This window comes from Lutjanus erythropterus, chromosome 16, assembly GCF_056507025.1.
Source record: "Lutjanus erythropterus isolate fLutEry1 chromosome 16, fLutEry1.hap2, whole genome shotgun sequence".
Lineage (NCBI taxonomy): Eukaryota > Metazoa > Chordata > Actinopteri > Lutjaniformes > Lutjanidae > Lutjanus > Lutjanus erythropterus.
This window is the reverse complement of record NC_139332.1, coordinates 23,820,652-23,841,824: the sequence shown is the minus strand read 5'-3', so window position 1 is coordinate 23,841,824 and position 21,173 is coordinate 23,820,652. Positions and strand designations below refer to the sequence as shown.

The following is a 21,173-nucleotide window of genomic DNA, read 5'->3' as shown; positions in this document are numbered from 1 at the left end:
TTTAGTTACACGTGTAATATGATAACAGCACGTAATTAGTTAATTAATGAGCTTCAGAGGTGCTGTTAGGTAGATTTATTACCTTCAGACAGAGCCAGGCTCGCTAATTACACTCTTTATGCTAAGCTAAGCTAACTGGCTGCTGTTTCTAGCTTTGTATTTAACATACAGGCATGAGAGTCGTGTCAATCTTCCCGTCTAACTCTCAGCAATAAAATGAACAAGCATATTTTCCAAAAATGCCTAACTATTTCTTCAAACTACCTGTAATATTTGTAATCCTTGCTTTTGATTCTGAAGATCTTTTGGTGCCTGGCTTTTCTCCAGTTAATGGCATGATATGAGGGTAAACCATCTACCTGTGAACCCACTCTCACTGTAATATAACCAGTCTGAGCTTTGCAGTAGCCACATCTATATCTCTGTGACAGCGGCATGGCCCTGAGTGTGATGTAGTGATATCTGTGTGCACATAAACTATAGACGTGTTTACAGAGAGTTAAGAAAAACACTGAAATTCGATCATGACCCGACGAGGTGTGTGCCACATTGACGAGTTAATGTGCAAAAAAAAAAATAGTAGATTTATCAGGACTTGTAGTGAATCAATTAAATTTTGTCCTATCTCTTGGTGTACAGTTAACACCAGAAGAGAACAATCTTTCTTTGTTCAGTCTGAAAAATTAAAAAGACTGATTTAGCGTTTGCTTATGTATGTGCAGATTAGCCATCACTTTAATCTGAAGCTGCAGCTGCACACACAACTTAAGCATTATGTTTAACTTTTTAACACAAGTCAAGACAGCGTGATTAGAGGGAGAGGCTCTGTTTGTTCTGATATAAAGTGTTCATAACGTGTCTTACAGATTATGTGAAACAAACATTTGTAAAAGTGTAAATATATTCTGTTAATAGGATACACTTAAAGGGTGTGTAAATTAACGCTGAAAGAAGAAACACTGTTGAATTATTAAATAAACATCTCATCTGACAAAACAAGATTCTCATTTCCATCATTCAGATATTGCTGACTGGGATGCAGGAAGATGTTAAGTACAGCGACATGACAGCTTTGTTCTTCAAATGGAAAAGCTATTATATTACATATTTTTGTATTATATATGCAGTTATGCTAATCTATGTCCAGATGAATTGAATTAATTATTATGGCTTCTACTGAATGTTAGCTACACAGACCAATGCCTGACATTAGCTTAACAGACTAACCACTAACATTAGCTACACAGACCAACTGCTAACATTAGCTACACAGACTAACCACTAACGTTAGCCACACAGACCAACCGCTAACATTAGCTACACAGACCAATGGCTGACATTAGCTACACAGACTAACCACTAACATTAACCACACAGACCAACCACTAATGTTACCCACATACCAACCAAAACAGTAGCTACACAGACCAACTGCTAACGTTAGCTACACAGAAATACAGTTAACTACCTAAGATGTCAATATCACTACTAGTACTTCTACTACTGAAAAATATTTTGGGACTGTAGGCGGTGATGCTGGTGACCAGGATGTTGTGTGGGTAAAAATACAAGACTCACACAAGTTTACACACAATGTAGTTAACGGTACTTGGTAAGTAATCAAGCTATGTTATTTTAATATTGTGATACATGGATTAGGTTACTGACTATATTTTTGAACAGGTTATTAGTAATTTATCTGAATACCGTTTTAAAGTAACCCTCCTGTCCCTGGAATCAGACGGGAACCACTATCATCAAAATGACAACACACCTGAATTCAACTGGAGGTGAAGGTCTGTATTTTCCTGCAGCAAACAGGGATTCATACACATTTAACTCAGTGTTTTCTCTTTGCATTCAAACTAATATGTATTGAAGATGGCACTCACTGTAGTTAATAGAGCTGGATGTAATGTTAGCCTTGAGCTATTTTATATCTACTTACACAGGAAGCTTTACGCTCCATTAGACCAGTTCCATTCCTTTAAATACCTCTTATAAAAATAGAAGACAAAACAGACAGTTTCAGATGCAGCAGATATGAGCATGCCTCTGCAATTGTGTTTGACACAGTGTCCAGATTTGTCACAAATAAAACAAATTGATAAACTTCATTTGGCCAGAAGTTGTGTAACATTGATAATTTTATTTCATTCCCCTTTAGACAAATACCAGAGTCAAAAAGAAAAAATCATGTGGTCCACTGTAGGTACTACAAACAGTTTTCATACCTGACCACAAATAACAAATTAAACAATTCAAGAAAAAAAGAGAAAAGCTGGTGTACTGTATGTGTAAACTGGATAGCGTCTGTTGCATCTCCATATGACGGTAACGTTTTTTTTTAACATGTTTTTAAAATTCCAGTGATTTTTTTAAAAGCTTAAGAAAATGTCATTCTTGACGACACTCTACTACTGAAATGATGACCTCAGTGCCTCCCTTGATTAAGCTTTCATTTTTGGCAACATTTATATTCAAATTTGTCTTTTCATCACCTTCAAAAGCAGGTTTTATAATTACAGTAAGGCGTTCAAAAAGGCATTTTTAGTGTTAAATGCTTTGAAGTGGCCTATTTCCTATCTGCATGAAATTCTAATCAAGGAAGGTAAAATCTACGCTCTTCCCTTCACACTGTACGGTCCACACCTGTGACAATTAAAATGTGCATTTCTACCATTGTCTCTCAGGCTTCGGCAAACATTTTCCAATGACCTAAATTTTAATCAACATTTTATGCTGTAAGGCTTTTATCCCTCCAGTCAGGCTCACAACTACAATCTATGACCAACTGGATCATCCACAGGCAAATTCCATCAATTGAGAGCGAGTGAATTACACTTAGGGTCAGTGCATCCAGAGAGCAATGCGTGTATTGCTAAATTCCCTGACAGTCCATCTGAGCTGGTGAGTGTGGTGGAAATGGTTTTCATGCAAAGAGGTCGGCTGGATTTACTACATCAAATAATCAAAAGAAGGACACTGGTCACACTAGCTGGTGGACTTCAACTGTAGTGTCACTTTCTATATCGTACAAGCCGAGAAACAAGACTTTGTTTTCCTGCTGAGTGTTAGATGTGGGACTTTTAAATTATAATCCTTAAGATTTTCATGAGTCTGCATTTTTTTACCAGTAACCATTCAATGTAAAAAAAAATATATATATATATATATATCCATCATTATTTCCCTATATTGGGTCTTTCTTTGTTAGTGGCGGAGTCCGCCATTCTCGTGCTGTATTCAAACGGCCTTCACAGGAAATGAGGTAAGCGTTTTGACAAGGGATGTTCCTAACTGCAAGTTTTCCTGATGATTAAACGGACTAGACTAGTCGATTAGTCTAAAATTAAGAAAACACTCAGGGGAGGTAAACAATGGCATATTGGTTTGACGAGTGTGGCCAACATTAGCAGTGCTAGCACCAGCTGCCTGCGCTCCTTGCAGGTTAACGTCCCCATGCCCATGCTGAATGTGGTTACACATCGCTTCAGCTGAGTAGTGATTTTCCTTTTCCAGATCAAAATATTGCTGAACCGCCCTGGTTTAGATGTCATCTTTGTCCCACGTTCCACCTCGCTGGTTTACATTTGGATAGGCTAATGGCTATGTTACATCACAGACACAACAGTTAGCCTGCTTTGTACATCGATAAAATAATAATTGATTTAATTGGCAAGTATGTCTGGTGTCGACTAGCAAGGGTAGCAACGTTTAATTGACTTGACAACTAGTGGCACACATCCTTAGTTTCGCTTTTACCTCCTCTATATCAGCTTCACTTCACGAAGTGCGTTTCCATCCACCTGTTTTTTTTTGTATACGTGTTAAAAACACCTGAGTGGAAACACTGAAAATTCATATTTACTTCACCACGTTGCACGCGACAAAAGAATTAGCATGACCAGTTGTTTATGCTGATCTGCGTAACTCCTCATATTCACAAAAACTTTGTGGATGAAAACACACAATAATGTAAAAATGTCATAGAAAACCTAAGCCCCGCCCTTATTTGCTCTATGCTCCAATAACAGTTGAGCAAACGTCAGTTAACTTTATCCTTTCCTGTAAAAGCAACATATAGTCACATCTTAAGTTAAGCTTATGTTAACAAAATGACAGCCTGCTAGCTAGCTACATATTAATGTAGATTAGATAGCTAGTCAGCTAGTAGTTGGCAAAACAACAGTTAAATAGCAAGCTAATGATTGATGTAATTTAGCCACCTAGATAAATGTGAGCTCAACACTAGCTAAATAACTAGCTAACTACTGATATAGATTAGGTAACTAATTGGCTGCTGTTAACTTATGTATGCAAAACACTAGCTAAATAGCTAATATGTAAATTAGTTAGCTAGTTAGCGAGTGTTTTTCTAACATTAGACAGCTTAAAATGCAACTATATTTTGATTTTAATGTCCCCCACAAACATCTTCTAACCATCTTCTCTTTTTTTAAGTTGTTTTTTAAAAAACAACTTTTATTAGATAGGGCAGCTGAACAGAGAAGGGAAGAAATGCAGCAAAGGGCCGCAGGCAGGACTCGAACCAGCGGACGCTGCAGAGGACCAATAGCCTCCATACATGAGGCGAACGCTCCACCAACTGAGCTACAGGGCCGCCCCCTTTTAACTATCTTCAAACTTTTTTTGTTTTCAATATAGACAAACCCTAGCATATCTACTTAGAGGAACAAGAAATGGAGAAAATTGGTACCAATCTAGCTCAACTGTTATTGGAGCACAGAGTGAAAAGGGGTGAGATTTAGGAAGAGTCAATTATTGATTTATTAATGAAAATTAACATGAATTGTTTTGGTTGCACTGTGAACACATTCACAGTTGCTCTGCTGTTGCATCTCTGACAAAGTAGCTGCTCAACAAATGTTTGCAGTTTTAAAATCACACTTGCTGCTACCAAGGTAACCACAGGTGTCACCAAATCAACCAGGACTGAAATCTTAAGGAATATAACTTCAACTGGCCACTGTGAGGCTATTGCTGCTCTCTGTCCTCTGAATGTCCTTCACAGTGATGTGGCATCAAAGAAGGAAACAAGCTCATTTAAAACAGTATATAACCAACATGATCCTGTCTCACCCTGACTGTCACATTAAGGCAAAAATAATAGAAACTTCTTTAAAACTAGCAGATGCAACTGTTCACTAACGCACTGTTCTAAGGCAGATTATCCGCAGCGCTCAGCAAAAGACTATTGCGACGACAGAAATACGGCAAATGAAGAAAGAAGCGACAGGATCACAGCAATGTTTACAGGAAGACAAACCTGGTGTCCATCTTGGCACCCTGACTGTGTTGCTTTTAAACAACGACATGCTGGACTTCAGTTCAGTTTCATGTTCACATTGTTTAGTCTTGGAAGTAGGAAATGATCAGACATACTGCAGGAAATTTTACTCCGGAGAAGGCAGAACTCAGTTTTGTGTGTAGTTTGACCAACTCTCATCAAGTGCTTCTTGTTAGGTTGTTGCTGCTTAGTTTGTTTGTTTTTTCTTTGTTTTTGTACAGCTACACCTCATTAATCTCAGTCAGCACCAAGACAGAAACAATAAAACAAAAAGAAAATGTTTAAAAATAAACATACTTTGACAATAGCTTACAGCAGAACACCCTGAAATATCAATAAATGAAAGAAAAAGTAGAAGTGGTTAAGAGGAGTTCATGCTCATTGAGGTCCAGCCAACAGGAGACCAGGACTGATCAGTCTAAGTCCACAGCAGCAGAGCTCTGCTCAGTTTCCAGGTCTCACACAATGTACTGGTACACGTCTGCCTTGCCGTGGTCGGGCGATGCGAAGGGGCTCAGCCAGGCTACAGAGAACGGATGTCCGAACACCACCTTCATATTCATCCATTTTGACTTTTTGGCCCACCTTCTCTCCTCCTTCTTGAGCTGTTCGATACCCTGCAGCGACAAGATGCAACAAACAGGAGAATATGTGAGGCTGCACTACTCCTTCATGCTTAAACCTGAACATATAGCAGTACGTGTTTAAATTTTAATGTACCGGCAGAAAATAACCACTACAGGGGATTAAAAATTAAACATGCTTTGCTTATTTTTCTCTGTTGGAGGTCTTTATCAGGGTTAAATGACTCACTCTCAGCATTTCCTGATGTCTAAGAACAGCACACACACACACACACACACACAGATAAGGATGTGCGGTGACTGGAAAGAGAACTGTCGGCCATATTAGATTCAAATTGACTGAAATAGATGATCTTTGTAGTGAATATTATTACAGTGAGTCATCGTCGTGGGCGTTTTGAGCACATTCGTGATGAGAAAATACACTAATCTAAACCTACCTGGAGGATGTAAATGAATTACCTGCTCCTTCTGACATCTGAGCGGTGATTTTGTTTACACAATGTATGTAAAGTAAGCAAGAAAATTTAGGAACTCTAGAACTGCTATATAAACAATAGAAAGAATTACACGTGCCCAGTTTTAAGTGAGATTGTATGAGTGTATTATCTAAAGTGGATATCAATCAACATGGTCCCAGTTTTGGAGAAGCAGAATGGAGTAGAGCTAGTTTGGGTGTACGCCATATATAGAATATTTTCACTGCTTTACCTTGCCGCCAGACAGCCTTTTCTGACGTTACATGAGCCAAATCTCGCTTTCTCTCGCTCAACCAAACTCCACTGGCAAAATCAGGCATTTTAACTCACCAAACACAGGAGTTTGCTGTTCTCCCTCTGCCTCTATCGGTCAATTTGTTTGTGATATTGTGCGACTTCAGTGGTTTAAAGGGTTAGCTCAGATTCACCAAAGTCACATAGTAACACAAACAAACTTACAGACTGAGGCAGCAGTAGACCAGCAACTACTGTGTTCTGCAAGTAAAATCACTGATTTCGACTATAGAGTCTGGCTGAGCAAGAGAAAGCGATATTTAGCTTATATAACAGCAGCTTCCCATTGAAAAAGGCTGTCTGATGGCAAAGTAAAGTGGTGAAAATATTCTAAATATAGTGCACACTTAAACTGACACAGATTTTTTTAATGACTAAAATACATTTTGCTGTTGACCTTGTCCTCAAAAATACATTGCTTAGCTTCCTACACCAGTATTCTGCTGCTTCTTCTGCCTGTGAGTGTGCCGACCGCCATCACTGACCACTGATAAGTACCTCATTCAACCGTACTTCAAATGATCTGAACAATCTCGTTTCCTCCATTGTTGATCCTCACTGTGGTTACTCATTATATTGTTCTGAATAACTTTCTTTCGGGTGTTTTATTATTTTATTAGAGAGCCAACAGTGGAGAGGTGACAGGAAATTAAAGAGGAGGGATTTATGGTCGGTCTAATAAATTTCATATATTCAAACTCCACTTTAGATACTATTTTATAATCTTTTTTCAATAATTATCATCAAATGTATTTGTATTCAGCAGTTATTACTTTTCTACATAGTAGTTTTTATTATTACAGCTGGAATCTGCTATTCTCCTGCTGAATTCAAATTGCCCTCACATGCACAGAAGATTTACAGCAAGCTAGGGCTGCAACTAATGATTATTTTTCATTATCGATTATTTTGATTGATTCATAAAATGCCAGCAAATGGTGAAAAATGTTGATTGCTGTTTCCCCAAATCCAAGATTGTTTCGTCCACAACCCAAAGATACCATTTTTATTCTCATAGAGGAATAAAGAAACCAGAAAATTTGAAGAGAAGCTGAAATCAGAAAATTTGGATACTTTTTTCTTTAAAAAAAAAAAAAAAAAAACGCATGAAAAAGATGTATCAATTATCAAAATAGCAGGATATTAATTTAGCTCTTAGTTTAGTTATATGGAAAAACAACATCCCGTTTGTAATTTTATCTCATCATCTATCTCAGCCTCACTGTTTATTGTTTATGTTGTTTGACATTACTGTTAATGCAAACTTACCTGCTTCTGCTTCATAATAAGAAGCAACTGGAATGAAATGTTAGAAAAACAACTTTAAAGCCTTTGGTCATCACACTACCATAGAATTTATGTTGTTTTAAGCAGTTATGTTTTTTTATTTTCAGTTGCTTTAACAACTTGAGGCCAGACTGTTGCCTTTGAAAAACAAAATTATCCTAGCCTCTAGAATCCATCCTTTAGCATAAATGCAATACTGTCTTTTGCTCTTGTAGAGGTTTATTGTAAGTTGCTTTTGACAACTGTGTCTGCCAAATAGAATGTGATGCAATAAAATGAACAATTCCTCCGGTTTTGTTTTCTTTAAATGTCTGTCTGAGTGCACATGTTGCATTTTGATTCTATTATACCAATGCTAAATGTGCAAAAATGTTTCCTAATTACACAGATGCATGTAATTGATGCAAGAGCTCGTTGCAAAACAATTTTGATGCAATAATTAGTTGTACTCACTCTGTGCCAAACATGTATAAATAAATTGATATAAATACAAACTGACCCCGACTGCTGTTTCACTGAGGAAATGTCCTTTGTAAGGTGGAGTGAACACTGGAGCGTAACGCATAAAGGCAGCTAGCTGACGAAGGCTGATTCTCCAGTTAAAAGACAAACTCATCTCTCTTCACTCCACCCAGCTGCCTAAACCCCACCATCACACCACAGGCACTGCTGCAACTGAACGTGATAAAGTGGTACGGTGGTGAAATGCCTGTTGATTCCACTCACCGTCTCGTCGGTGCAGATGGAGTGGACCTGGGTGCCAAACATGACTGCAGTGAAGATCAGGAAGAGGAGGCCCTCGAAGCAGAGCAGGATGAGGAGGATGACGGTTGCTGGTGGAGAGAAGTTGCTGCACTCTGGGGAGAATTTTTCAGGTTAAAAAGCAATTTGTTAATGCCAAAGGTAATCAGGCAGCTTTCCATTATCTTTTAAAGAAAGCCAAACAAGTTTCCTGGGGGAGTAATCAACTAATTTTGTACATAAAGATGGGTGGTACGGTCCCAGGCCACTTCACCAGTATATTACTTACTTGTCCAGTCCTCTTCAATGCAGAAAACAAAATGGAAGGCCACCATGACTAACGCATGGAAGGATATTAGTGCAATATACATCTGGAGAAAGAAAGAAAAAAAAAGAGCAGCGATTTAGTGTCAAGTTAATAATCTTATTTTAATCTCTAGACATCCAGTATATGTCTTACTCAGTATAGCTCAATTAGGGTTACATATGTGTAAATACATATACATAAAATATATTATAGGTTATACTGTCCCAAAAGTAAACTTCCCAACATCACCCTGAGGTGTGTGATTAATTTACAAAGTTTTTGTGTAGTCACATCTGGGCTTGACTGTTTAAAGACTCACCGTGAAGAGCACAAAGTATTTCTGGTTGTTCTCTCCAACACAGTTGTTCACCCAGGGACAGTGGTGGTCCATCTTTTTGATGCAACGTTTACACACACTGTGGACACACAGATACAGAATAAAGATTAAAAGTGTCGCCGGCAAACCGTGGCCTTTCGAGGACACTGTGAAGTATATTTCACTATCGCCAGAATCAATCAAAACACACAAACTCTGTCAGTCCACCTTCAGCAGTGTAATTCACTCGTGTTGACACTAACTGATGTGAGAGACGGAACAGATTGCTCTCAATCATTGTTGTTTGGACTGTGAGTGTGTGACGGGTTATTTTTCTCACAGAACTGCAGCTGTGTGACATCTCAAGTAACGTCTGACAACTCACAATCTGTCATCTGACACAGCAGAGAGTCAGGCTCAGTCTACCTGTGTGCTTTGTTTACAAACTTTGTGAGGGAAATCTATATTTAAAAAGCTGCCATCCTGCCTGTGTGTAATATATTACTCTTACGGGTCATTAGAGACAAGTGTATAATCGCAGTGTATCATCTGAACCACCCACAGTGATGATGACTCATAATATTCAGCGAAAAACTCCCATTCTTGCCTCTGAGACACAATGATGACTCATTGGCTTCACAATTCAATTACTCTGCAGTGTTTTTGTGCTTTTCGTGGCTCAAGATCCCTGGGAAACCACTGAAGCCACAGGGGGAACTCCTTATTATCAAGCTGCAGAGTCTGTGGGGAAATGCTACACAGCTACTCTAAAAAAAGAAAAAAGAAAAAAAAACACACACAGGAGAACGGGTGCAGGAACAAACACAGATGAGGAGAGGCGTCCCCCGTGGGACCGACGCATCAGGACTTTCCTCTGTAAGGTGCAGACTTCAGCAGAACACTCTGCAGAGTGAACGGTAATCTTTCCCACAATCTACACATTCACATGCAGCGCCGTACCTGCAGTGGTGAGCTCTGTCAGGCTTGATGCTGCAGCACTTGGGACACTTGTACACCACCTGTCCTGGTTTGAGCTGCAGGCTCTCGATGAATTCTTTGGTAGCGTTCCCTTTAGGCACGGCTCCCTGAGAGGAAAAAGATGTGTTGATGAGGAATCCAGTTGGAGTTTCTGTCACTGCAGATGTTTTCAGTGTTCCCCTGACATTAAATTGGTAGCCAGAGCATCAGCACGTAAACAAAGCAACAAACTGCTGTGGACAAGGTCAGCAGCATAATGTATTTCAGCCACTTAAAAAAGGCCTTGAGGACATCATCTTGGATTTTGTACCTTGTTATATCGTGTTATGGCATAAGCATTTTTTTCTTTGTTTAAAAGGCTGCATTACATTAAAGTGATGTAATTTTCTGAACTTATCAGACTGTTGGGTAGTTTAAACTACAGCAATGCATTGCATTTTACAAGATTATCAAGATTTGAGAATTTACAGTATGTTATTTTGGAGAAAATATTTATATTGAGGTATATATATCGCACATGGCAGCACAGCTAAAAATATCGAGATATTAGTTTTAAGCCATATCGCGCAGCCCGACTGTGGAATTTTTTAACTAAGCGCAAATTTCTTTGAGGACATGGACCATGTAACTAAAAATTTAAAGGAATTAAAACTGCATTTTGACTCATGCGAAAGCTACAAAAAGATATTTTTACAAGTTTTTCTTTGATGGCATGTTTTATTACACTATTATTACTACTATAGTTTGTACAAATATCTATCACAGTCTACAACCCGAAATGAACAAGAATGAAATGATTTCCAAACAAACTGTGTTAACTGACAGCAATTTAACAAAGTGTCTCCAAGTCCATGTGGTAATATCCTGTGTACAATGTGTGTTTCGCAAAGTGGTGAAACCCCATTCATGCTTGTGAACAACTGAGCCTGTCTAGGATGCCCCTTTTCATATCCAATCATAATACTACTATCTGTTACCACTTCATCCAATCATAATACTACTATCTGTTACCACTTAACCTGTTTACCTGTGAAATGCAAACAGTTGTTTTTTGAGCATGTCAAAACTTTCCCAGTCTTTCGTTGTACCTCTCCCAACTTTTTTTAAACTTAACAGGCATCCAATTCAGATTCACCACACATTTACAAAACTCAGTGATGTTAATGAGGTTTTCGATGTGTCAAATGATCACATTCTGTTTTGTTTATGTTTTACCCAGTGTCTCAACCCTTTTGGTGATGGTGGTGTATATATGATGCAACCAAAATGGTCTACTAGATAACTGACACACACTCTGTTGTTCTGAGTCTGACTGACCGGGTCTGTGCACATCGCCTTGGCGTGAGAGGCGAGGGCGAGGAAAGCGAGGCCGTTGAAGATCACCCCGTTGAAGAGGCTGTAGATCACGTTCTTGGCGGGCAGCAGCATGACGAACACCACCACGAACTCGGCGTAGAAGACCAGCAGCCAGGTGATGACGCCGCACACGATGCCGCAGCCGTCGCGGATGAACCACATGGTGTCGGAGTCGGTGCGGGGCGGGGGAGGGGCGCAGTGCTCGGGCTTCAGGTAGCCAGCTTGCCGCTCGATGTCCCTGGTGCGGTGCGCCGGGCTCTTCATCCTACAACGCCCGTGACTCCAACCACATACTGTGAGGAGCAAGGAGAGACAGATGGAGAGGAAGAGGGGGAGCAGAGAGACGGGACGGAAATGAAAGAAGAAAGGAATCAGAGTTAGATGAAGGATTTGAACTAAGAACGTGTCAATGAGGGTAGGTATTAGTGAAGAGCTGCAACTAAAATAAAAAATTTCCACTCTCAATTAATCTGCTGATCACTTTCTCCATGAAGTGTTTGGTTTATAAAATGTCTTCACAGTTTTCCAAAGTCCTAGATGATGCTTTTAAATAAGAATAAGAATCCAAACTAGCACTGCAACAATTAGGCAGTTAATCGATTAAATTAATTGCCTAAACTATTTCAATAATCTATTTAGTGTTTTCAGTCATTTTTTTAAGAAAAAAATATCAATTTCAGCTTCTTAATTGCAAATATTTTCTGGTTCTTAGTCTCCTCTGTGGCAGTAAAATGAAACTGAATTTTCTGACACTTAATGATGAAAAAAAAAAAAGAAGATTAATTGATTATGAAAATAAATGTTAATTGCAGCCTTAACCCAAGCCCCCAAAATTATAGATTTATTATCATGTAAGACAAAACATTAAGGGCATAAAATGTGTGATTTTTAATAAAAGATAAATATAAAAAAGTAAAAAACTGACAGTGAGAAGCCTGACGCTTCTATGAACATTTGTTATTTTCTCGTTAGATCAGGACTTTAAAAATATCTAAATGATCTAATTAACTAATAATTAAGTAACTAAAGTTGACAACACTTATTATCATTATCATCAAGTACAATGAAATTATGCATAGGCTCTCTATGCATTAGAAAATTCTAAACATATAAAAATATAAAACGTATCAAAATCAGAAACAGATGAAGAGCAGTTACAGCCATAAATCTATACAAAAATATATCTTTACAAAAAATAACACTAACAAAAAACCTGTAGAAATGATTTACGATTTACATGTCGATAGCTGCCATGTTTTCTGCGAGGGATATGAATTGTTGCCAAGTGAGAAAGAATTTTCTGGTTGACCTCCTGATGTTATATCTGATTTTTCTAGGGTGGAAATGAAACATGACCTGTCTAATCCACGGACCATATGTTGGAGGGTGAGAATCCCTCCATTTGGATTGACTGAGCTTTTGTGCCAGCAGAGAGCAAAAGGGCATCATATTTATATAGCACCCATTGAGAGGAGCATCCACAGGAGCCAAACTGTGAAATCAGTGGAGACGATCACATAAATCACAAACACCAACCTGATAATTATGGGGGTTGAATGTTTTATGATAACTAAATAGAAAATCTATCAGTATAATTTTGTGCCAAACTGCCTCTGGGACTTCTTTCATCTGAGTCTGTTTCCCATTTTTTAAGAGAATCCAAACTGGTCAGAGAAGCAATCTACTGTATAAATTCTGCTTATAATGTGTTTTGTGTCAACTTTGTAAACCTTTTCCTTCCTCGAGGAATATAAAAAGAGACAGACACTAATAAGATACAGTGAATCAGCAAATGAGGAAGAGAACAATACTCGGGGGGAAGCATTAACTGAAGGAGGAACAAACACTGACTGGTCCGATCCCAACAGGCCAAAAAAAAAAACATCCATCCAGATTCCTCTCGCAGAAAAAAAAAGAAAAAAAAAAAAAGAAAAGGCTGTTGTTGGATTTAGAAACTGTATTTCACTATTTGCTCCAAACAATGCTTTAACAAAAACAGCCCACACATTTGCCCTGAGCTGCACCGAGCGTGTGTCCAGCTCTGTTTTTTGGAGACGAGGCTTATGAATAAGCAATTGAGCAGGTCTGAGTGTGTGTAGACAAAGATGATGTGACTTCAAAGGGGAGAAAAAGGTCAGAAAACCAAAAATAGGCCCCACTATATATGCAGATACCCACAGACTGGATGAAAACAGCTTATTCCCTCAGGATGGCTGGGCTTTTCTCAATAAAACCTGAGTTTATAATGAGTACAATCAAATTGCTTGGTCATTCCTGAGGATTCAATCTATCCATTAGGCTTAACTGAGCGATAGTCTAATCTCACTTTTATGTCCATATTAATTAGGGCTTGGCCAATGATCCCGGCAGTTAAACACGCTTCCCCAGAGACCAGAGATTTAATCAGAATGAAAACGATTCGGCGTTTGGGATGAAATTGATCAACATCATCTCAGGATTAAACTAAAACATCTCACAGTCCAGATGACGCTTTGTCGGACCACTTTCACTGTTTGTATACTTCAAATTCCCCAGGACCTCTTTATCAACACAGCAGCACGCCCACCTGACCTCTAACTGACGCCACATGTAAATAGCCACCTGTTGAAGACAGCCGACCTCCTGTGTTACATCAACAAAGCAGAACAGTCTTTTTTCACTTCATCTCAGCCTAGAATAGATTTTCCATGTCTTCAGCTTTGTTTCACTAAAAAAAAAGAATACAAACTTTGGTGTATGTGCAGAACTGCCTTCAAACTAGGACTGCAAGATACGGTAAAAAAAAAAAAAAGTCATATTGCGATTACTCTGACTGAAATTGAGATTGTAATGTGCAATACTATTATTGGGAATGATCAATTTTGCATCACAATTTTCATTGTTACTGGAAAAAAAACAAAACTATCAAAATCATGATGATGTGACATTTGTTGAGGTCTGAACCAAACAAACATTTTTTCTTTCATCTGGAGAAAATGATTTTTAGGAAAGAACATGTCTCTAGCACTTCAGTACCTCATTATAATGCTGTTTTCTCACACACTTTTCCTTTATCAAACAAATTGCAATTTGGATCTGGTTCTGCAGTTTGGATTCTGTACTTGGCTACATTACGATTTCAATAAGACTGCCTTGATTGTGCAGCCCTACTTCAAACCGATATAATAATCTCCTGAAACATGGCATCACTCCAGCCCTATTCCAAACTTTCTCAATTGGATTTGTAAGCTAATAGTCCCGATGATGGTGCTACAGCAATCTTTTATAATTTAAAACTTTGAAAACTCATAATAAGTCATCTGTATGTACTACAACTTTACAACTTTGACCAAAATCTGGCTCCCATTGAGCAGAAACTTTGAAGTCCATCACTCTATAAAACTAATTAAATCTCCTCCCATATTTTTTGCTCATTCAACACCAAACAGTGTGGTTAATTTCAGAACTGTATCTCAAAAACAGAATTAAAAAAAAAAAAGGTTTGTGGAAAATAGAGCATCTTTAAACATCAGTTTATCACTTATGGAGCAATCAGTCTTTGTGGAAATAAATTACAGGCATCTATATGTGGTCAGACTTCTTTCTTGAAAACTGAATTCTTGACTCTAGTTTGAAATCTGCCCACATGCGGCCCTGCAGATTGCCAGGGTCAAAATGTGAAGCCATCTGTGGTTTGTCAGCTGACCTGTAACTCAGCAGGGTTGTGAGTTCACATCCTGGGTGGTGCAGAAATAACGTGCCAATGCTTACTAAAGCGTTACGCTTTGGGGATTAGAGATCAGAGATATTTTTAATTTCAGACATTTTAAATAATTATCGGTCTAGGAAGTTCTGCTGACAGACCCACTCTGTCATTTCTTTCCTCTTCTACTTCCTTCTTTCCTTCTTCCTCCCCTTCATCCTCCACTTCTTTCTCCTCAAAAATCCCAGCCCCCGACCCATCACTGCGCAGCCCTGCTGATTGCTGCAGTCACAACGTGAAGCCTTCTGTGGTTTGTCACTTGACATGTAGGTCAACAGGGTTGTGACTTGCTCTTGAAGTCAGAGGTTGCAAGTTTAGAGACATATGTTTTCAAAGATACTTTAATTTTAGAGGTTTTTAATAATTATAGTCAGTGCTGCCGACAGATCCTCATGTATTTGTCAATTATCTCCACTTCTCTCTTCTTTCCCCTCATCCTCAAAATGCTCAGCCCCAAGGAACTGCTGCACATCAGCTATAATTTCATTTCTAATCGTGATATGATATTTTCATAAGGTTTCATCTGTAGTGAAATAGACAGAACACAGTATATTTGTCCAGGACTGCCCTCTAAAATTATATAGCGGTCTCTTGATACATAACTCTTTTTATTGCCAACAATTACGCAATGAGCTACACAAAAGATCCTAAAATAAATCGAGGATGTTGAAAGAACCAGGTTGAGATAGCGTTCCTACCTTGAGATCATTTTCATAAGAAAAATAGTTCACAAATATAAACTTAGCGGTTCGTTCTCAACAACCTGAATTCATGCACCTGTATGACTGCAACCATTCCAGCACTCTGACTCTGAAAGCAGTTGGGCGACAGGGGCATTATCTTAATAAAAATGTGCTTCCTTGTTAGAACGACCTTTTGAAAATACAGGATGACTGACCCAAACCCCGCCGCGGAGCCACTTGACCCTCTTCACCACACTTGTCATCACACAGCAGGAGTGAGGCGTGGTGGGAGGTCATGCTGGAGGTCTGGTGTGTGTGCGGCTCAGTTTCACTAGAAGTCGCAGATTATTGTACCATCTGTCTTGACTTCAGTGCAAGTAAACAATAGAAGAAAATGTATTTGAACACATCCCACTGTCATCACTGAACAGAGTTTAGATTACTGGTGCTTCTCTTTAAATCTCTGAATGTTTTAGGACAAGAAAGTCATTTTTCACCATATAAACCAACTCAGGTAATCTATTAGCAGTGTGCCAACTGTTCTCAGATTTCAAACTAAACCAGGAGAGGCAACATTTAGTTACCACCTTTAAATACAACTTTATGTCCTTCACTGCATTTGAGTGAACTGAACGTCTTGTCTAAGCTAATATCTTTAATCTTTAACTCTCTAATTCTAATTTCTAAGCACTTTAAATTGCCTTTGTGTATTAAAATGTGCACTATATGTTCCTTGTCTTAAATTAATGGTGAAGTTTGTAGATACTATGCTGATTAAGACATCAGAAATCAGATAATCAGAAAAAAACGTTATTGATCCCTAGAGGGAAATTAGGTCACATTGTAGTCGCTCCCATTCTGAAGACCTGTATTGGTAAATACTACTCGGATTACTAACAGAAACCAGAAGGCTTAAAAAAAACAAAATCCTCTTGTCTTTTGCCTACAGATTCTGTGTTCATATGTAGATATACACTGAAAAATACTGACTTGTCTGGAAACAACCATTTCACTTCAAGCTCTTGGAAAAAACAGTTAAACAGGTTTTGTTTTAGCCGTCAAGCTAATTCATGTGACTCTTCACCAGTATGGTTCTGATTCAGCTTTCATTCAAGAAAAACTTGTTCCAGTGAGGGGGTGATTCGGGACGCTTGATAAGGGCTGGAGAAGTAATTGTTATGCTTTTAAGTTTCTCTCCACTGGGAACAAAGAAGCTCCAATGGCCTTAAAAACTGCTAAGTTAGAGACAAAACTTCCTACAATAAAGCAACGAAAGACCTGGAGTGAAACTAACTGCAAAACCAGAGTTCATTAACAACTGTCGACTGAGTCAATGGAGTATTTTTCTGTAGGCCGGAGAATGAGTCTATAGATGTCTCTCTCTGAATAGCTGTTTTTACAACGAAACAACTGACAGACTCGACTGTAACAGAAACACTTTACAGAACAGCCCCAGTACAGACAAGAGCTGCTATATTCTTCATTGTCACTATCATGACGCCTCTGCAGTGCTGTAAGATTACACACAGCATGTAAAAATGCCAGATTTTAACTGAAATGCAAGGACTCACTCACTCAAAATAAATGCCTGGCACAGTCAGATATTCAATCAATGATTTATGGGTAATGTTTGATACCCTGCTGCTAGAAAGCATTTCAAAGTAACTGACAGGACCGACTAATGATGGCAGGGCAGGAAAAATGAGGCACAGTTAAATTTCACCCCCTGTTGAGTTAATTATCACTCCAATATGAATTCACTTTACTGATAACCTCATTTGGCACCTTAAAAAGCAGCCTGTAAACTAAAGACTCGAGAGAGATAAAATCTGAATTTAATTAAGATAAGTTTCAGTAACACATTTTGAGAGCTTGAATAAATCTGTGACCCGCCAGATGTAAAACCTGTAAAACCACAATATTAACTATGTGGAAAAAGAGCAAAGTGTCAACAAGATGCAGATTGAGTTGAGGTGTTTACAGTAATCTACAAAAAGACCTATTTCTCTTATCACTGTCATCAAAATTTGTGGCCATCATGTTTCAGAGAAAAAGCCACTGGATGGAGCGCAGTAAAGTGCCAGCTTTTTATGTGATGATTTCTGTGTTTCCCTCATATAAAAGGGTGAATAGATTAAAAAAATAAAATAAAATAAACAAATTCAAAGAACACTGGTATCCGCATTGGCCGAATTGTTATTTCAAACATCAGTAGCGGCCCAGAATTTCACAAACGGGGCATCACTTATTCCTGATTAGTTTTGTATCGATCAACAAACTCATTATTTGAAAATCAGCACAGATGCCAACTCAGACCAGCACAATCACATGAACATCCCATTAGACGTGTTTCTGACCACCTGACATGTCATTCACTTTCAACTCAAATTTGGTCTGCAGAGAAAAATATCCTGGTCTTAACTTTTCTATTGATGCTTCCCTTTCCAATCATGTCAGATCTAAGTAGTACGATAATTAAGTAGCATTGCAACAATTAGTTGATTAATTGATTAGTTGTCGACTAGTAAATTATCTGCCAAAAAAGTCTGATAACTGATTAATCATTTTGAGTCACTTGTAGTTCTCTGATTTCAGCTTCTCAATGTGAATATGTTCTTTTTTCTTCATGTCTCTATGATAGTAAATAAATACAATATAATCATCTTTGGGTTGCGGCAAAACAATACATTTGAGGAGAGGATGTCATCTTGTGCTTTGGGAAAAACATGTTATGTGAATTTTGACATTTTATAAACCAAACAACTAGGGCTGTGCGGCATGGTAAAAAAGAAAGTCATGTTATGATTTTTTTTGTTGACTGAAACTGCAACCGGGATATGCAGTGTGATTAATGGAATTTTTTTCATTGCAATATTCAGTTTTAATGAAAAAAATAAATAAATCATGACGATGTGACATTTGTTGGGGTTTCTATCAAACAAACATGTTTTCTTTCATTTGATAAACAATATTTTTTAGGCTACAGTACTTCATTATAATGCTGCTTTCTCACACATTTTGCCTTTTTCAAAGAAAATGTGATTTGGCTCTGCTTCTGCTTGGCCATATTGCCATTTTGATAATATTGTGATTAGTTGTGCAGCCCTACCAACAACTAATTGATTACGGACAGAATAATCTATAATGAAAACAGTCGTCAGTTGCAGCCCTATGATGAATGGGTGGAAATGCTGGGAGACACTCTTGTCGAGCTTCGTTTGATTTAGTGAGTGAGGAGTCTGTTTTTTGGCTAAATTGATTTCTGACTTCCTGAAGATGAGTGAGAAAAAAGGGAAATTCCCTGGTAATGACCGGTGGGAGCCATAAAGTTGTTATGGCATTGTAGCGCAATAATGAATTAACTTCCAGAAGGTGCTAATAATCTTACCAGGAAGTAAGTGTGGCAGCTGGAGCAGGAGATCTGTGGATTTCTTTTAAAGCTGATAACAGTCAGTGAACGTCACATTAAAACTATTTCATCAGTAACACCTCCTCTGGTTTTATAAAAAAACATACCTCGCAGTCTTTTGACTTGTCGACGGAAGTTTCTTGAGGTCCTCTCGTAGTTTGGAGCCTTTGGAAGTTAAACACGCCAAAATGAGAGTGAGAGTCTCCTTCGCCGCTCCGTCTGTTAGCGCAGTCCCAGCTAACCTCACTGATCTGCGGACGCCTCCCCTCCACAGCTCCGCGGCTCGGCTCCGGCTCTCACTGCAGCCTCGGTTTCGACGAGCCGTTAACTCGCCTGCTCGTGCAAACTAACTACGGCAGGAGCTGCGCCTTAAAACAGGCCGCTGCCTCACTACTTCGGTGCTTCCTTTCCCGTTAAATCCAGACAGCTAGTTTACGGGCAGTAGGACAACACCAACACGACGTAGAGCGAACCAGGAAGTCCGATACTCTCTCCTGCTGTGATTGGGCGTTTGTGCCCTGAGCTGAGTCTATCAGGCAGCACTTTCTCTCAAGCTGTGCACCGCTCTCATTTAAAAATTCAATCAATCACATGCCGATGTAAGGCAATTCCCGTTTTAACTTGGGATAGCTTGATTTAAATGTTTCTCTGAAATGCTGAAACATGACAATTAAACTGTTGGTACTATCTCAATCCAATATTTTCAAGCACTGGTCCCACAGGCCAACAAGCCCGGAATTAGGTAACCAAAGTACATTTTTGGTGGCCCGAACATAAACTTATATGAAAACAATACCGCAAAGGCCTTTCCTAAAGAATGAGACAGGGCTCTGCCGCTCAGGCCTGCCACCAGTTTTCTTTCTAGTGGTCACTCACAGTATTGCTGCAAAATTCCCCACTGGTCCAAAAGGCATTTCTCCCATAGGCAACCATTGTAAAAGAGACTTTTGACACCTCAAACTGCAAACAAGGTCAGTAATCACTTTCTATTATGAATTTTGGTCCATGAAGTTTTTATATTTGAAAAACATTCCTTAAGCCGAAAAAAAGCAAAGTCTCTGGGTGGGAACTCAAGGGTGTGGGGAAGCAGGGAAACACTAAAGCACATATTCAGTGGGCTGTATAACCAGGAAGCAGACCCAGAAACTAAATCCCTTTTTTTGGCTTATGCACTGGGCAAGCAACCCTAACTGAATGAGTGCCATCTTTGCATTCACTATTTAGTTCATTATTATATATCTGTGCTTCTTGCTCTGTGGTCTAATAACAAATGACCAAATTTGGTACCTTGCTCACTTTTTCTTTTTCCTGTAAAAGCAACATAAAGGGCCACATCAAGTTAGGTAATGTTAGTAGGTAATGAGAACTGTTCACTATTTTCATAGAATGTGAAACTAAAAGGCTTATAGGAATCTGGATGTCTGTAGAACTGTAATACTGTAATATCATGTTGGTGAGGGCACACGGTATGGGGATAAAACATGGTGGTCACAGGGGACCACCTACCTAGAACACTTGGTGGCCACAGAATATATTTTGTGGCTGTGGACCATCTTGACCATGGTTAATGTTGAACCCTGGCAATTGCATTCCATGTGTCCTTATTGCATTTAAAGACACACTGCAGGATTTTGGATTCTGGATTCAAAGCAGCAATAAACAAAACAGTGCTCAGTGATGTGCTTA

At 38.7% G+C, this 21,173-nt stretch overlaps 1 protein-coding gene across 1 annotated transcript; it reads right to left on the bottom strand.

Moving 5' to 3' along the window:
- Window positions 1-5,286: 5,286 nt before the first annotated feature.
- On the bottom strand, window positions 5,287-19,975 carry zdhhc3b (zDHHC palmitoyltransferase 3b). The gene is made up of 7 exons (XM_084739781.1): window positions 19,595-19,975; window positions 11,615-11,946; window positions 10,280-10,404; window positions 9,323-9,419; window positions 8,986-9,067; window positions 8,682-8,812; window positions 5,287-5,928 (listed from the first exon to the last, which is right to left on the bottom strand). The coding sequence occupies exons 2-7, from the start codon at window positions 11,915-11,917 to the stop codon at window positions 5,770-5,772; spliced, it is 897 nt and encodes a 298-aa protein (XP_084595907.1). The 5' UTR covers window positions 11,918-11,946; window positions 19,595-19,975; the 3' UTR covers window positions 5,287-5,769.
- Between the last annotated feature and the right edge of the window lie 1,198 nt (window positions 19,976-21,173).

Coding starts and splice junctions, on each gene's coding strand:
- zdhhc3b (XM_084739781.1), bottom strand. CDS start 11,917: ATGAAGAGCCCGGCGCACCGCACCAGGGACATCGAGCGGCAAGCTGGC. Junction 8,813..8,985: donor CATTGAAGAGGACTGGACAA/GTAAGTAATATA, acceptor AATTCTCCCCAG/AGTGCAGCAACTTCTCTCCA. Junction 5,929..8,681: donor CCATCTGCACCGACGAGACG/GTGAGTGGAATC, acceptor TTGTCGCTGCAG/GGTATCGAACAGCTCAAGAA.